We start from the raw sequence: 13,816 nt of genomic DNA on the forward strand, positions 1-13,816 counted from the left end.
GAGGCCAAGCATTCACATCCCGACTGGGAGGAGGGGAGCCGGGCACGGCGGCCAGAGGTCGGATCGTGAGCGGGAGAAGCAGGCCACCACACGTGGAGCCGGCAACAGTGAGGAGGAGGCCATGGTGACGAGGAGGACGGAGCGGCTGAGGGACATCGTGCTCCCACTGCCACGGGAAGCCATTGTATTGACTCTCTGAACGCGGCGCTGTATGTATAGCTGACGCGTCCCTACGGGGAGTAAGCATTCCATTGTAATTGTACTTGTACTGGTTACATATGGCAAATAAAATTGAGCTGAACTGAACTGAAGTTCATTTTTCCTCGATTTCCTTCCTTACCTTCCCATAGACGCTGGCAGATCCTGATCCTCGGGGATATCCACAGTGAACACCTTAGAATTAGAGAGGAAGATGAAGAGGATCAAGAACCAAACTATTATATGTGAGGTGGGAGAATTAACGTAAATCCGGGTGATTACCATTCATTCTCAACAAGGTGTCGGTGGTGGATGGTGGAACGCTTCACTATCTGGGACCTGTCAGAACTACCCAACTGTACATGGAGGACAGAAGTCAGACCTGCATTCCCTCAAAGTACTGTAACCCCTTCAGAAAGGCGACTCTTAATCTGCCACTGGTTCCGCTCCATTTCCTATACCAGGCGCGCTCGTGGGCTCTCTGATCGAGGCTGGCGATTTGGCACCAGTTAACGGCGGGTAGATTGATACGAGCATGGGAATTAGGACGGGAAAAGACCATGGGACCAACCCCAGCCAAACACGGTGCCATTTTGTCCACCCCTTAACCACAGCATCTGCTGCGAAGGGGGAAAAAACAAACATGGTTGGCCAACTTAGCAACAAATCTCACGGTCACAGGGAACGAAACTTCATCCCCTTTCTATCGGAAGTGGGTCGCGCTCACAAAGTGGGCTGGGCTTTCAGTACTCAGTTTGCGCTTCCTTCGAGCATTTATTGTCGGGGAGGAAAGCAACAGGGTCCGATCCTCGCCCAAAGGGTTTTTGACTCACGGCTGTGCACAAACAAGGGAAACAATCCACCATACGGTTGTTTATCACGTCCTCTGGTTAGCACCGTACATAAAAACATAGAAAAATAGGAGCAGGAGTCGGCCATTTGGCCCTTCGAGCCTGCTCCGCCATTCAATATGATCATGGCTGATCCTCTATCTCAATAACATATTCCCGCTCTCTCCCCATACCCCTTGATGCCTTTTGTGTCTAGAAATCTATCTATCTCCTTCTTAAATATATTCAGTGACTTGGCCTTCACAGCCTTCTGTGGTAGAGAATTCCACAGGTTCACCACCCTCTGAGTGAAGAAATTTCTCCTAATCTCAGTCCTAAATGTCCTACCCCGTATCCTGAGACTGTGACCCCTCGTTCTAGACCCCCCAGCCAGGGGAAACATCCTCCCTGCATTCAGACTGTCTAGCCCGGTCAGAATTTATACATTTCAATGAGATCCCCTCTCATTCTTCTAAACTCTAGTGAATACAGGCCTAGTCGACCCAATCTCTCCTCATACGACAGTCCTGCCATCCCAGGAATCAGTCTGGTGAACCTTCGCTGCACTCCCTCTATGGCAAGTATATCCTTTCTTAGGTAAGGAGACCAAAACTGCACACAGTACTCCAGGTGTGGGCTCACCAAGGCCCTGTACAACTGTAGTAAGACATCCTTGCTCCTGTACTCAAATCCTCTTGCAATGAAGGCCAACATACCATTTGCCTTCCTAACTGCTTGCTGCACGTTTGCTTTCAGTGACTGGTGTACTACAACAACTTGCACTTATATAGCACCTTTCACGTAGTGTAACGTCCCAGGGCGCAGCACAGGAGCGTAAACAAACAAAATCTGACACCGAGCCAAGGAGGAATTAGGACAGGCGACCAAATGTTTAGTCAAAGAGGGAGGTTTTAAGGAGTCTTAAAGGAGGCGAGAGAGGCGGAGAGGTTTAGGGAGGGAATTCCAGAGCTCGGGGCCCAGGCAGCTGAAGGCACGGCCGCCAATGGTGGAGCGATTATAATCGGGGATGCGCAAGAGGCCAGAATTGGAGGAGTGTAAAGATTGAGGAGGGTTGTGGGGCTGGAGGAGATTAGAGATAGGGAGGGGCGAGGCCGCGGAGGGATTTGAAAACGAGGATGAGAATTTTTAAGTTGAAGGTGTTGCCAGACCGGGAACCAATGTAGGTCAGCGAGCACAGGGGTGAATGTTTCTTGGTTGCCAATTGTAAATTATGACCTGAAACTTTTTTTTTTTGTGCAAGTGCTCAATTTTAACGATGAGGAAAGATTGGATAGGCTGGGGTTGTTTTCTTTGGAAAAGAGGAGGCTGAGGGGAGATTTAATTGAGGTGTATAAAATTATGAGGGGCCTAGATAGAGTGGATAGGAAGGACCTATTTCCCTTAGCAGAGGGGTCAATAACCAGGGGGCATAGATTTAAAGTAATTGGTAGAAGGATTAGAGGGGAGTTGAGGAGAACTTTTTTCACCCAGAGGGTGGTGGGGGTCTGACTCACTGCCTGAAAGGGTGGTAGAGGCAGGAACCCTCAACACATTTAAAAAGTACTTGGATATGCACCTGAAGTGCCGTAACCTGCTGGGCTACGGACCAAGAGCTGGAAAGTGGGATTAGGCCGGATAGCTCTTTTTCAGCCGGCACAGACACGACGGGCCGAATGGCCTCCTTCTGTGCCCTAAGTTTCTATAATTCACTCATTAGCTGTACCGACATCAACGTGCCCCAACAACCTGGCGCACACCGACAGCACAGGAAGGGAAATGAGATACAGACGGTCATCAGAGGGCTGTGGCTTTCTCATCACCGCCCCATTCGTGTGTTATGATCTCTCAGTGAGAAAGAAATGACCAGCTGGCAGGCTCAGCCGGAGGAAACCCAAGTGTGGACAACACGAGCGCAAAATAGTGCCGGCGCTGACGCAAGACCCACAAACGGCTGCGCCCGTGTGCTATTGGGAATCTTACCTCCAACGGATAGTCATCTGGGAAGCAGATCTGAATATCCATCTCCTTCAAATCAAAGGGCTGTAACAGATGAAGACAGACAGAATCAACATGGGGCAATGCCAGGGGCTGCCTGTGGGAAGCAAAAAAATCAACACTAACAGTTCATTACACAGAACATCACAGGGCGGTTTATGGGGGGGGTGGGGGGGTCACCGGGCAGGAAGTAAATGGGGGGGAGGGAAGAAGAAATTAAAGGCAGTGTGAAAGTGTCAGATGTTTAGGAGATTCTAGAAGCTAAACTGGTTTTAGAAGAGTGCTGTACGGTAGCTGAGATACCAGCCTCCGATGGTGGCGAGGGGAGGGTGAAGACGAACACTAGTGCAGTGTCAGAAGAGCGGAGAGTGTGGGCTGAGATGCATGATTGGGAGGAAATTCCCTACATAGGGTAGACTGAGGCTGCATAGTGAAACCAGGATAAGGATCTTTCCTTCTGGAAGTAGGGATAAGAACAGGGAGGAAGTAGAGCTGGATGAGGACAGGCCGCTGTGTGTGGGGGACTTTGTATGGGGGCGGCGAGGAGGGGGGGGAGACTGAGAAGGTCTGGATTACCTGGGGTTTGTGAAGAATGGAGGCAGTGGGGCCGTCAAAGAGAGCACTGGGCTTTTAGTAGCAAACTGGGCAAGTTAGGGGACTGAGGCAACATTCGAAGGGTGGGGTGGTGTTGGCGATACGGCGGATTTGGTTAGAAAGCTCAACGCGGGGTCCGGGCTTCGCACAATCAGCCTGAGCCTAGGACGTTGTTGGAGTCAGCACCGGGGTACGCAGTCCTGGCGAGGGTAGAACGGGCTGGTCGCTGCTTTGTCAGTGTTCAGCTGTAAGAAGTGGTAACACTCCGTCGGTGTTCTGTATGGGACATGTGGTAGCTAACCCAGTGCATGGTGTCATCAAGGGGTGGTAGGTAGATAATAAATAAGGGGGTATACAATAGCGCGCTGGGGTACATTAGAAAATGGCCATGCAGATACAGGAGATGTACTGAGACTTTGGGTGATTGGGCAGAAGCATGGCAGATGCAGTATAATGTGAATAAATGCAAGGGTATCCACTTTGGTGGCAAAAACAGGAAGGCAGATTATTATCTGAACGGCAATAGATTGGGAGAAGGGGATGTCCTTGTGCACCAGTCGCTGAAGGTAAGCATGAAGGTGCAGCAGGCGGTTAAGAAGGCAAATGGTATGTTGGCCTTCGTAGCAAGAGGGTTCGAGTACAGGAACAAGGATATCTTGCTGCAGTTGTACAGGGCCTTGGTGAGACCGCACCTCCAGTATTCGTGTGCAGTTTTGGTCGCCTTATCTGAGGAAGGATGTTCTTGCCATGGAGAGAGTGCAGCAAAGATTCACCAGGCTGATACCTGGGATGGCAGGAATGACGTATGAGGAGAGATTGGGTCGATTGGGCTTATACTCGCTGGAGTTTAGAAGAATGAGAGGGGATCTCATTGAAACTTATAAAATTCTGACAGGACTGGACAGACTAGACGCAGGAAGGATGTTCCCGATGGCGGGGGAGTCCAGAACCAGGGGTCACAGTCTAAGGATAAGGGGTAAGCCATTTAGGACAGAGATGAGGAGGAATTTCTTCACCCAGAGAGTGGTGAACCTGTGGAATTCTCTACCACAGAAGGCAGTTGAGGCCAATTCATTAAATATATTCAAGAAGGAGTTGGATATATTTCTTAAGGCTAAAGGGATGAAGGGATATGGGGAGAAGGCAGGGACAGGGTACTGAATTTGGATGATCAGCCATGATCTCATTAAATGGTGGAGCAGGCTCGAGGGGCCGAATGGCCTACTCCTGCTCCTATCTTCTATGTTTCTATGGGACTTGGAGCCACTGAGATGGACCACTCAGGAGAGATTGTTCAAGGCAGTAAAGAGCTGGAGGGAGACAAGGACACAGTGTGAACCATGGCTGCAGTCACACAGGATGCCACTGCTGGCTTTGACCAGAATGGTCTCGATGTTGGAAGCCAGACTAGAGGGAGTGGTGAGCACACAGTTTGGTGGCAATATGACACGTTCAAGGACCCTGTAGAAAAACGCCAGGTTACAGACAGGGTAATAGTTGGCCATCAGAGAGCGGGGTGAGGGGGGGCTTTATTGATGAGCAGTGCGAGCAATGCCCGAGAAGGAAGGGGACGGGCCCATCAGCTGAATGATTTGGCCTCAGCCAGGACAGAGGTAGAGGCACTTCAGTCCACCTCAGTACCCTGCCCCCGGGAGTGGAAAACCAATCAATCGAGACCGGCACTGACTGCTAGCAAGCGATGTCAAGCAAGGGTAGCACTGAACTTGGCTGTGATACCCACAGACTGGCAATACTTACTACGGTTATATAGAGTGGCCACTTAGCTGGAGGTTCCAGTGGGCTACCAGCGTGAAACTATGTCCAACCACGAGCCATAGGAAAATAGGAGCAGGAGTCGGCCATTCGAGCCTGCTCCGCCATTCAATATGATCATGGCTGATCCTCTATCTCAATAACATATTCCCGCTCTCTCCCCATACTCCTTGATGCCTTTTGTGTCTAGAAATCTATCTATCTCCTTCTTAAATATATTCAGTGACTTGTCCTCCACAGCCTTCTGTGGTAGAGAATTCCACAGGTTCACCACCCTCTGAGTGAAGAAATTTCTCCTCATCTCAGGCCTAAATGGCCTGAGACTGTGACCCATCGCTCTAGACCCCCCAGCCAGGGGAAACATCCTCCCAGCATCCAGTCTGTCTAGCCCGGTCAGAATTTATACGTTTCAATGAGATCCCCTCTCATTCTTCTAAACTCTAGTGAATACAGGCCTAGTCGACCCAATCTCTCCTCATACGACAGTCCTGCCATCCCAGGAATCAGTCTGGTGAACCTTCGCTGCACTCCCTCTATGGCAAGTATATCCTTTCTTAGGTAAGGAGACCAAAACTGCACACAGTACTCCAGGTGTGGTCTCACCAAGGCCCTGTATAACTGTAGTAAGACATCCTTGCTCCTGTACTCAAATCCTCTTGCAATGAAGGCCAACATACCATTTGCCTTCCTAACTGCTTGTTGCACCTGCATGTTTGCTTTCAGTGACTGGTGTACAAGGACACCCAGGTCCCTCTACATCAACATTTCCCAATCTATCACCATTTAAATAATACTCTGCCTTTCTGTTTTCCTTACCAAAGTGGATAACTTCACATTTATCCACGTTATACTGCAGCTGCCATGTATTTGCCCACTCACTCAACTTGTCTAAATCGCCTTGAAGCCTCTTTGCATCCTCCTCACAACTCACAATCCCACCTAGTTTCGTGTCGTCAGTAAACTTGGAAATATTACATTTGGTTCCCTCATCCAAATCATTGATGTATATTGTGAATAGCTGGGGCCCAAGCACTGATCCCTGCGGTACCCCACTAGTCACCGCCTGCCACCCCGAAAAAGACCCATTTATTCCTACTCTGTTTCCTGTCTGTTAACCAATTTTCAATCCATGCCAGTATATTACCCCCAATCCCATGTGCTTTAATTTTGCACACTAACCTCTTATGTGGGACTTTATCAAAGGCCCTTATCTATTCTACCAGTTACATCCTCAAAAAACTCCAGTAAGTTTGTCAAGCACGATTTCCCATGTTGACTTTGTCTAATCCCGTTGCTATTTTCTAAGTGTCCTGTTATCACATCCTTTATAATAGACTCTAGCATTTTCCCTACTACTGATGTTAGGCTAACCGGTCTGTAGTTTCCGGTTTTCTCTCTCCCTCCTTTTTTAAATAGTGGGGTTACATTTGCCACCCTCCAATCTGCAGGAACTGTTCCATAATCTACAGAATTTTGGAAGATGACAACCAATGCATCCACTATTTCCATGGCTACCTCTTTTAGTACTCTGGGATGCAGATTATCAGGCCCTGGGGATTTATCAGCTTTCAGTCCCATTCATATCTCCAGCACTTTTTTTTTACTAATACTAATTTCCTTTAATTCCTCCTTCTCACTAGACCCTTGGTTCCCTAGCATTTCTGGGAAGTTATTTGTGCCTCTCCCGTGAAGACAGAACCAAAGTATTTGTTTAATTGCTCTGCCATTTCCTTGTTCCCCATTATAAATTTCCTGTTTCTGACTGTAAGGGGCCTACATTTGTCTTCACTAATCTTTTACTTTTTACATACTTGTAGAAGCTTTTACAATCTGCTTTTATGTTCCTTGCAAATGTACTCTCGTACTCAATTTTTCCCCTCTTAATCAATCTCTTGGTCCTTTTTTGCTGAACTCTAAACTGCTCCCAATCCTCAGGCTTGCTACTTTTTCTGGCAACTTTATATGACTCCTCTTTGGATCTAATACTATCCTTAATTTCTTTTGTTAGCCATGGTTGGGCCACTTTTCCTTTTGTGTTTTTGCACCAGAAAGGAATGTATAACTGTTGCAACTCATGCATTCGTTCCTTAAATGTTAGCCATTGCCTATCCACCATCATGCCTTTTAATGAAGCTCCCCAATCTATCATAGCCAACTCACTCCTCATACCTTTGTAGTTTCCTTTGTTTAGATTTAGGACCCTAGTTTCGGATTGGACTTCTTCACTTTCCATCTTAATGAAGAATTCTATCATGTTATGGTCACTCTTCCCTAAAGGACCCCACACAACAAGATTATTAATTAACCCCTTCGCATTGCACAATACCCAATCTAGCATAGCCTGTTCTCTAGTTGGCTCCTCAACGTTTAAAAAACCATCTTGTACACACTCCAGGAATTCATCCTCCACAGTATTATTGCCAATTTGGTTTGGCCAGTCTATATGTAGATTAAAGTCACCCATGATTACTGTAGTACCCTTGTTACATGCATCTCTAATTTCCTGTTTGATGCCATCCCCTACATTACCACTACTGTTTGGAGGCCTATAGACAACTCCCACCAATGTTTTCTGCCCCTTGGTGCTTCTTAGCGCTACCCAGACTGATTCTACATCTTGATTTTCTGAGCCAATATCCTCTCTCACTATTGCTCTGATTTCATCCTTTACTAACAACGCCACCCCACCTCCTTTTCGCCTGTCCTTCCTAAATATTCTTGGATATTCAGCTCCCAGCCTTGGTCACCCTGCAGCCATGTCTCCGTAATCGCAATTATATCGTATCCGTTTACATCTATTTGTGCTGTTAATTCGTCTACCTTATTACGAATGCTCCTTGCATTCAGATACAGTGCCTTTAGATTTGTCTTTTTAACATTTTTAGACATCTTAACATTTTTTTGTACTATGGCCCTATTTGTCTTATTACCATTGTTTCTTACCCGGACCCTATTTGTTCGTGCACTCCTTTGTTTGTACGCTCTGTCCCTTCCTGACACAATCTGGTTATCCTTACCCCAATCACTTTCCTGCACTGCTTCCTTGTCTTTTCTCTTTAGCATTCTAGATTTCTCTCCACCAGGACCTTCTCCCCCACCCCCCCCACCTTATTTAGTTTAAAGCCCTATCTACCTCCCTAATTATTCGATTCGCTAGAACTCTGGTCCCAGCATGGTTCAGGTGTAGTCTGTCCCAACAGCGCTCTCTTTCCCCAGTACTGGTGCCAGTGCCCCACGAATCGAAACCCACTTCTCCCACACCAATCGTTGAGCCACGCATTCATCTCCCTGATCCTATTGACCCTATGCCAATTTGCTCGTGGCTCTGGTAATAATCCAGAGATTATGACCTTTGCAGGAAGGATGTTCCCGATGGTCGGGGAGTCCAGAACCAGGGGACACAGTCTAAGGATAAAGGGTAGGCCATTTAGGACAGAAATGAGGAGGAATTTCTTCACCCAGAGAGTGGTGAACCTGTGGAATTCTCTACCACAGAAGGCGGTGGAGGCCAGTTCATTAAATATATTCAAGAAGGAGTTGGATATATTTCTTAAGGCTAAAGGGATCAAGGGGTATGGGGAGAAGGCAGAGACAGGGTACTGAATTTGGATGATCAGCCGTGATCTCATTGAATGGTGGAGCAGGCTCGAGGGGCCGAATGGCCTACTCCTGCTCCTATCTTCTATGTTTCTATGTTTGCGGTCCTGCTTTTTAATTTAGTCCCTAGCTGCTCAAACTCTCTCAGCAGGACCTCTTTCTTTGTCCTACCTATGTCGTTGGTACCTACGTGGACCACGACAACGGGATTCTCCTCCTCCCACTCAAAGCCAACGCCCTCAAAGACAAGGAACGAAAACTGGAATGGGAAAGACATGGGTTTTTTTTTGCTTTCCCATGTGGCCGGTAGATTTTAGTAACAGATGATGATTAGGGACAGACGCAGTCCATTCAGCCCCTCGGGCCTGCTCCGCCATTTATTCAGTTGGATCATGGCTGATCTGTACCTCAACTCCATTGTCCTGCCTTTGTTCCGTATCCCTTAGCTAACAAAAATCTATCGATCTCAGTGTTGAAAGCTCCAATTGTCCCCCAGCATCCACAGCCTTTTGGGGGGGGAAGAGTTCCAGATTTCCACCACCCTGTGTGTGAAACATTGCTTCCTGATTTCCCTCCTAAATGACCTGGCTCTAATTTTAAAATTATGTCCCCGCGTTCTTGATTCCCAGAGGAAATAGTTTCTCCGTATCTACCCTATAAATCCTTTTAACATAACTGAACCCTCTAAGCCCCGGTATCATTCTGGTGAACCTGCACTACACCCCTTTCCGAGGCCAGTACATCCTTCCCGAGGTGCGGTGCCCGAAACTGAACGCGGTGCTCCGGATGGGGTCTGACCAAGGCTCTGTACAACTGAAGCATCACTTCCTCCCTTTTGTATTTTAGGGACCACCGCCCTGTGACTAGGTAACACCACGAGTGGAAACATTTGCAGGGGAGTGGGACTAATTGGAGAGCTCTTTCAAAGAGCCGGCACAGGCACGATGGGCCGAATGGCCTCTTTCTGTGCCGTACCATTCTATGATTCTAGTCGAAGTGAATAGCATAGATGCATTTCAGGGGAAGCTAAATAAGTCCAAGAGGGAGAAAGGAATAGAAGGTTATGCTGATAGAGTGAGATGAAGTAGGGTGGGACGAGGCTCGTGTGGAGCATAAACACCGACACAGACCAGTTGGGCCGAATGGCCTGTTTCTGTGCTGTGCACTCGATGTAATACTCCTTACTCTAAGCTGGACAAAGACCTTTAACTTGCTCGCTCTGACGGTACGGAAGCCTTTCTCTCCGCCACCCCTCAGCAAGACACCAGGACTTACCCAGTCTGGATCTGTAGGTTCCACCGCAATCCGGTAGTAGGTCTGCTTCCTGTCTTCGCTTTCCTGAATGATCAGCTGGTCCTTGGGGAAGCGCTTCATCAGCTGGCTGATCTCGGTCTCTCGGAGTTGCCGGGCGACCTCCTGGGTCAGCTCGGTTAGCTTAACCTCGTCCTTGACCACGGCGGGCCGGGGGACAGGCGGGCGAATGAGGGGCCCGGCCGGTCTCAGGTTGACCCTGGCGGGCTCGGAGTTCACCGAGTCCCTCAGAGGAGGCTGCTTCTCGGGGTGCCAGAAGCGGCACCTTTCTTCCATCACGCAGTAGCCGGCCAGGTAGTAGCGACACGGCCTCTTCGGTCTATCGCGGGGAACCAGCACCTTGGGCGTTCCGAACCTTACTCGCCCGTGGGCACCGGGGTCCTCGGTGAGCTTGGCGGTGCTGCCATCGGGCAGACTTTCCGCACCGCTCTGGCACTGGGAGATGTGTTCGCCGGTGCCACCGCTCTGGTTTTCGGCCACGCTCAGACCAACCCGCGGCTCCAGATGCTCGTGCAGGAAGCGACACCTCCGGCCGAACTGGCAGTACTTTCCCCGAGAGTAGAAGCGGCAGACGGGGGGCTGCGGATTCGCGCTTCTGGGTTTCGACTGAGACGTGCTGAAGGTCCTGGTCTTCTCCGTGACGTCACTGGTCTTGGGCAGCGCCTCAGGCGCTGGGCTGGGACCGACCTCCATTGCTTCCGGATTCTGCAGACAGAAAAAGAAAGACTTGCATTTATATAGCGCCTTTTATGACCCCAGGACATCCCAAAATGCCTTTCCAGCCAATGAAGCACTTCTAAAGTGTAGTCACTGTTGTAATGTGGGAAACGCAGCAGCCAATTTGCGCACAGCAAGCTCCCACAAACAGCAATGTGATAATGACCAGATAATGTTTTACGTGATGTTGGTTGAGGGATAAATACTGTCCAGGACACTGGGGAGAACTCCCCTGCTCTTCTTCGAAATAGTGCTGTGGGATCTTTTACGTCCACCTGAGGGGCGACGGGGCCTCGGTTTAACATCTCATCTGAAAGACGGCACCTCTGACAGTGCAGCGCTCCCTCAGCACTGCACTGGAGTGTCAGCTAAAACTTTTGTGCTCAAGTCTCTGGAGTGGGACTTGAACCCACGACCTTCGGACTCAGAGGCAAGTCAGAGACACGACGTCCAATTAGAGCAATTCCAGCATTGCATATTTCAAGAATCTCTGCAAAACTGTCAACAGGTATCTGTATTTCAGCAGAGGGTATGGCTTCATACACTCTGCATTTATTCAGCAACTCATTACTGCAGCCTTAACTTTAAAAAAAAAAAGCATCAGCAACATATTGGCTCCTTCTTGGTTGTCAATCACAGAGGATAATTCACCGTGTACTCCATTTGCACTTACGTCCTGCCCTCTCCCAAACACACACATGCACAGAGGTACTGACCACCGCCTCGCGTGCATTCAGCACTGGCAGATAAGCAGCGTCTTTGTTTGCAAAAGCTCAAGGTCATCAAAACTGCAAAGGACAGCAAAGTTGGGCAATTCATGTCTGCATTTTGCAATTTGCAAAACATCTAGTTTTAGCATAGGGGGGTGGGCGAAGATCTAGCAACTGATGACCTGGAAGCTGGCGGCGTGTCGGACAGTCATTGCGCTGAAGGAATTCACAGTGATGGGAGAAACCATTCACTTGTGAGCAAAAACAAGCAGCCTGTCACATAGAAAGGAGGGAAGTTGAATAGATTATACTTATTAAAGAAATCTTTGTTACAGCACATTACATTTTCTAGACTAAAACTTCAAAGGATTAGCTCCAAACTTTCATCTTCTATGTGGGGGGAGGAAGCAAAATTTTGCAGATACTGGAAACAACAGAAAAGGTTGGAAACTCTCAGCAGGTCAGAAGAGACTGAGAGAAGAACATGTCTGAGGAAGGCTCCACGCCTGAAACACCTTGTCTGCTCTCTCCACAGATCCTGCCTGATATGCTGAGTATTCCCAGCCTTTTTCGGTGACCTAAGAACATAAGAAATAGGAGCAGGAGTCGGCCATTCGGCCCCTCAAGCCTGCTGTGCCATTCAATAAGATCATGGCTGATCTTCTACCTCATCCCCACTTTCCTGCCCGATCCCCATATCCCTTAATTCCCCTAATATCCAAAAATCTATGAAATATGCTCCATGACTGAGCCCTCTGGGGTAGAGAATGCCAAAGATTCACCACCCTCTGAGTGAAGAAATTTCTCATCTCAGTCCTAAATGGCCGACCCCTTATCCTGAGACTGTGACCCCTGGTTCTAGACTCCCCAGCCAGGGGGAAACATCCTCCCTGCATCTACCCTGTCAAGTCCTGTAAGAATTTTTATATGTTTCAATGAGATCAATGGCCTCACCCCCCCTTCCCCTTTTATCCTGGGGGATTTGCTTGAGCTGGTTCCCCCTTCAGTGAGGCCGAGAGCCCCGGGGGGAGAGTGAGAGAGATGGAGGGGCTGTCACCAGGCAGCAGCACCGGCAGTGAGGGGCAGAGGCCGCCCCCCTCCTTCACTCGCACCGAGGGAGGCTGCGGCAAGCGGGCCGCTGCAGGAGGCGAGGCTCGGCGTCAGGTTCAGGTTCAGGCCGCCTCCTCCTGGCTGGGATCAGGGGGGGGGGGGGGGGGGAGGAGGATAAATCGAGCCCGGGGTCTGGGGGGGGTGGACACTCGGCCTCCTCAGCGCCGCTCTCGGTGACTGACGGACGGGCCTCCCGCCCACCCCGGGCCGGGACAGCCGGCGCTCGCTCCGCTTTCACTCCGACTCCACCCGCCCCACCGCTGACGATCCGGATTATCATTCCGCTCCCGCTCCCGCCGCCGCCACCGATTTGGTTTTTTTTTAAAGCCGCTCCCTCTCACTCCGGGCGGAGCCGCCATTTACCTGCTACAGCCGGAAGCACAAAACCAGCGGACCGGCTCCCGCCACAAACTCTTCCCCCGCCCGCCGGCCGGACCCACCATCCCGCGGCCAGCGCGCCTGCGCGGCACCAAGGGCTCTCCCCCCCCCACGTACCAACTGCGCCTGCGCGGCACCAGGGGGGGGTGTCCCCGTACCAACTGCGCCTGCGCGGCAACAGGGGGGCACCCCGTACCAACTGCGCCTGCGCGTTACCAGGGGGGTCTCCCCGTACTAATTGCGCCTGCGCAGTACCAAGGGGGCGGGCGCCCCGGTACTAACTGCGCCTGCGCGGCACTAGGTGCCAGCTCTGCCTGTGTCCCAGGACTAGAATTACACAGAAACAGGCCATTCCGCCCAAGCTGGTGTTTATGCCCCACATGAGCTTCTTCAACAACAACTTGTTTTTATATAGCGCCTTTCATTGTACTAGTTACATATGGCAAATAAAGAATCTTGAATCTTGAACATCCCAAGGCGCTTCACAGGAGCGATTATTACATAGAATTACTTAGGATATCCGGCACAGAAACAGGCCATTCGACCCAACCAGTCCATGCCGGCGTTTATGCTCCACTCGAGCCTCCTCCTGTCTTTCCTCAT

General features: G+C 49.8%; 1 protein-coding gene across 1 annotated transcript in view; it reads right to left on the reverse strand.

Moving 5' to 3' along the window:
- LOC147097315 (uncharacterized) overlaps nt 1–13,314 on the reverse strand; it is a 40,042-nt gene extending 26,728 nt beyond the window's left edge. Inside the window, exons 1-4 of the mRNA XM_085972185.1 lie at nt 13,199–13,314; nt 10,263–11,003; nt 3,009–3,068; nt 341–393 (exon numbers count right to left, since the gene is read on the reverse strand). Coding sequence (XP_085828311.1) covers nt 341–393; nt 3,009–3,068; nt 10,263–10,991 — 842 coding nt within the window. The 5' untranslated portion in view covers nt 10,992–11,003; nt 13,199–13,314. The remainder of the gene's footprint in view (nt 1–340; nt 394–3,008; nt 3,069–10,262; nt 11,004–13,198) is intronic.
- Between the last annotated feature and the right edge of the window lie 502 nt (nt 13,315–13,816).

Source organism: Somniosus microcephalus, chromosome 32 (assembly GCF_052327205.1).
Source record: "Somniosus microcephalus isolate GS21.2 chromosome 32, FLI_Smic_1.0, whole genome shotgun sequence".
NCBI lineage: Eukaryota > Metazoa > Chordata > Chondrichthyes > Squaliformes > Somniosidae > Somniosus > Somniosus microcephalus.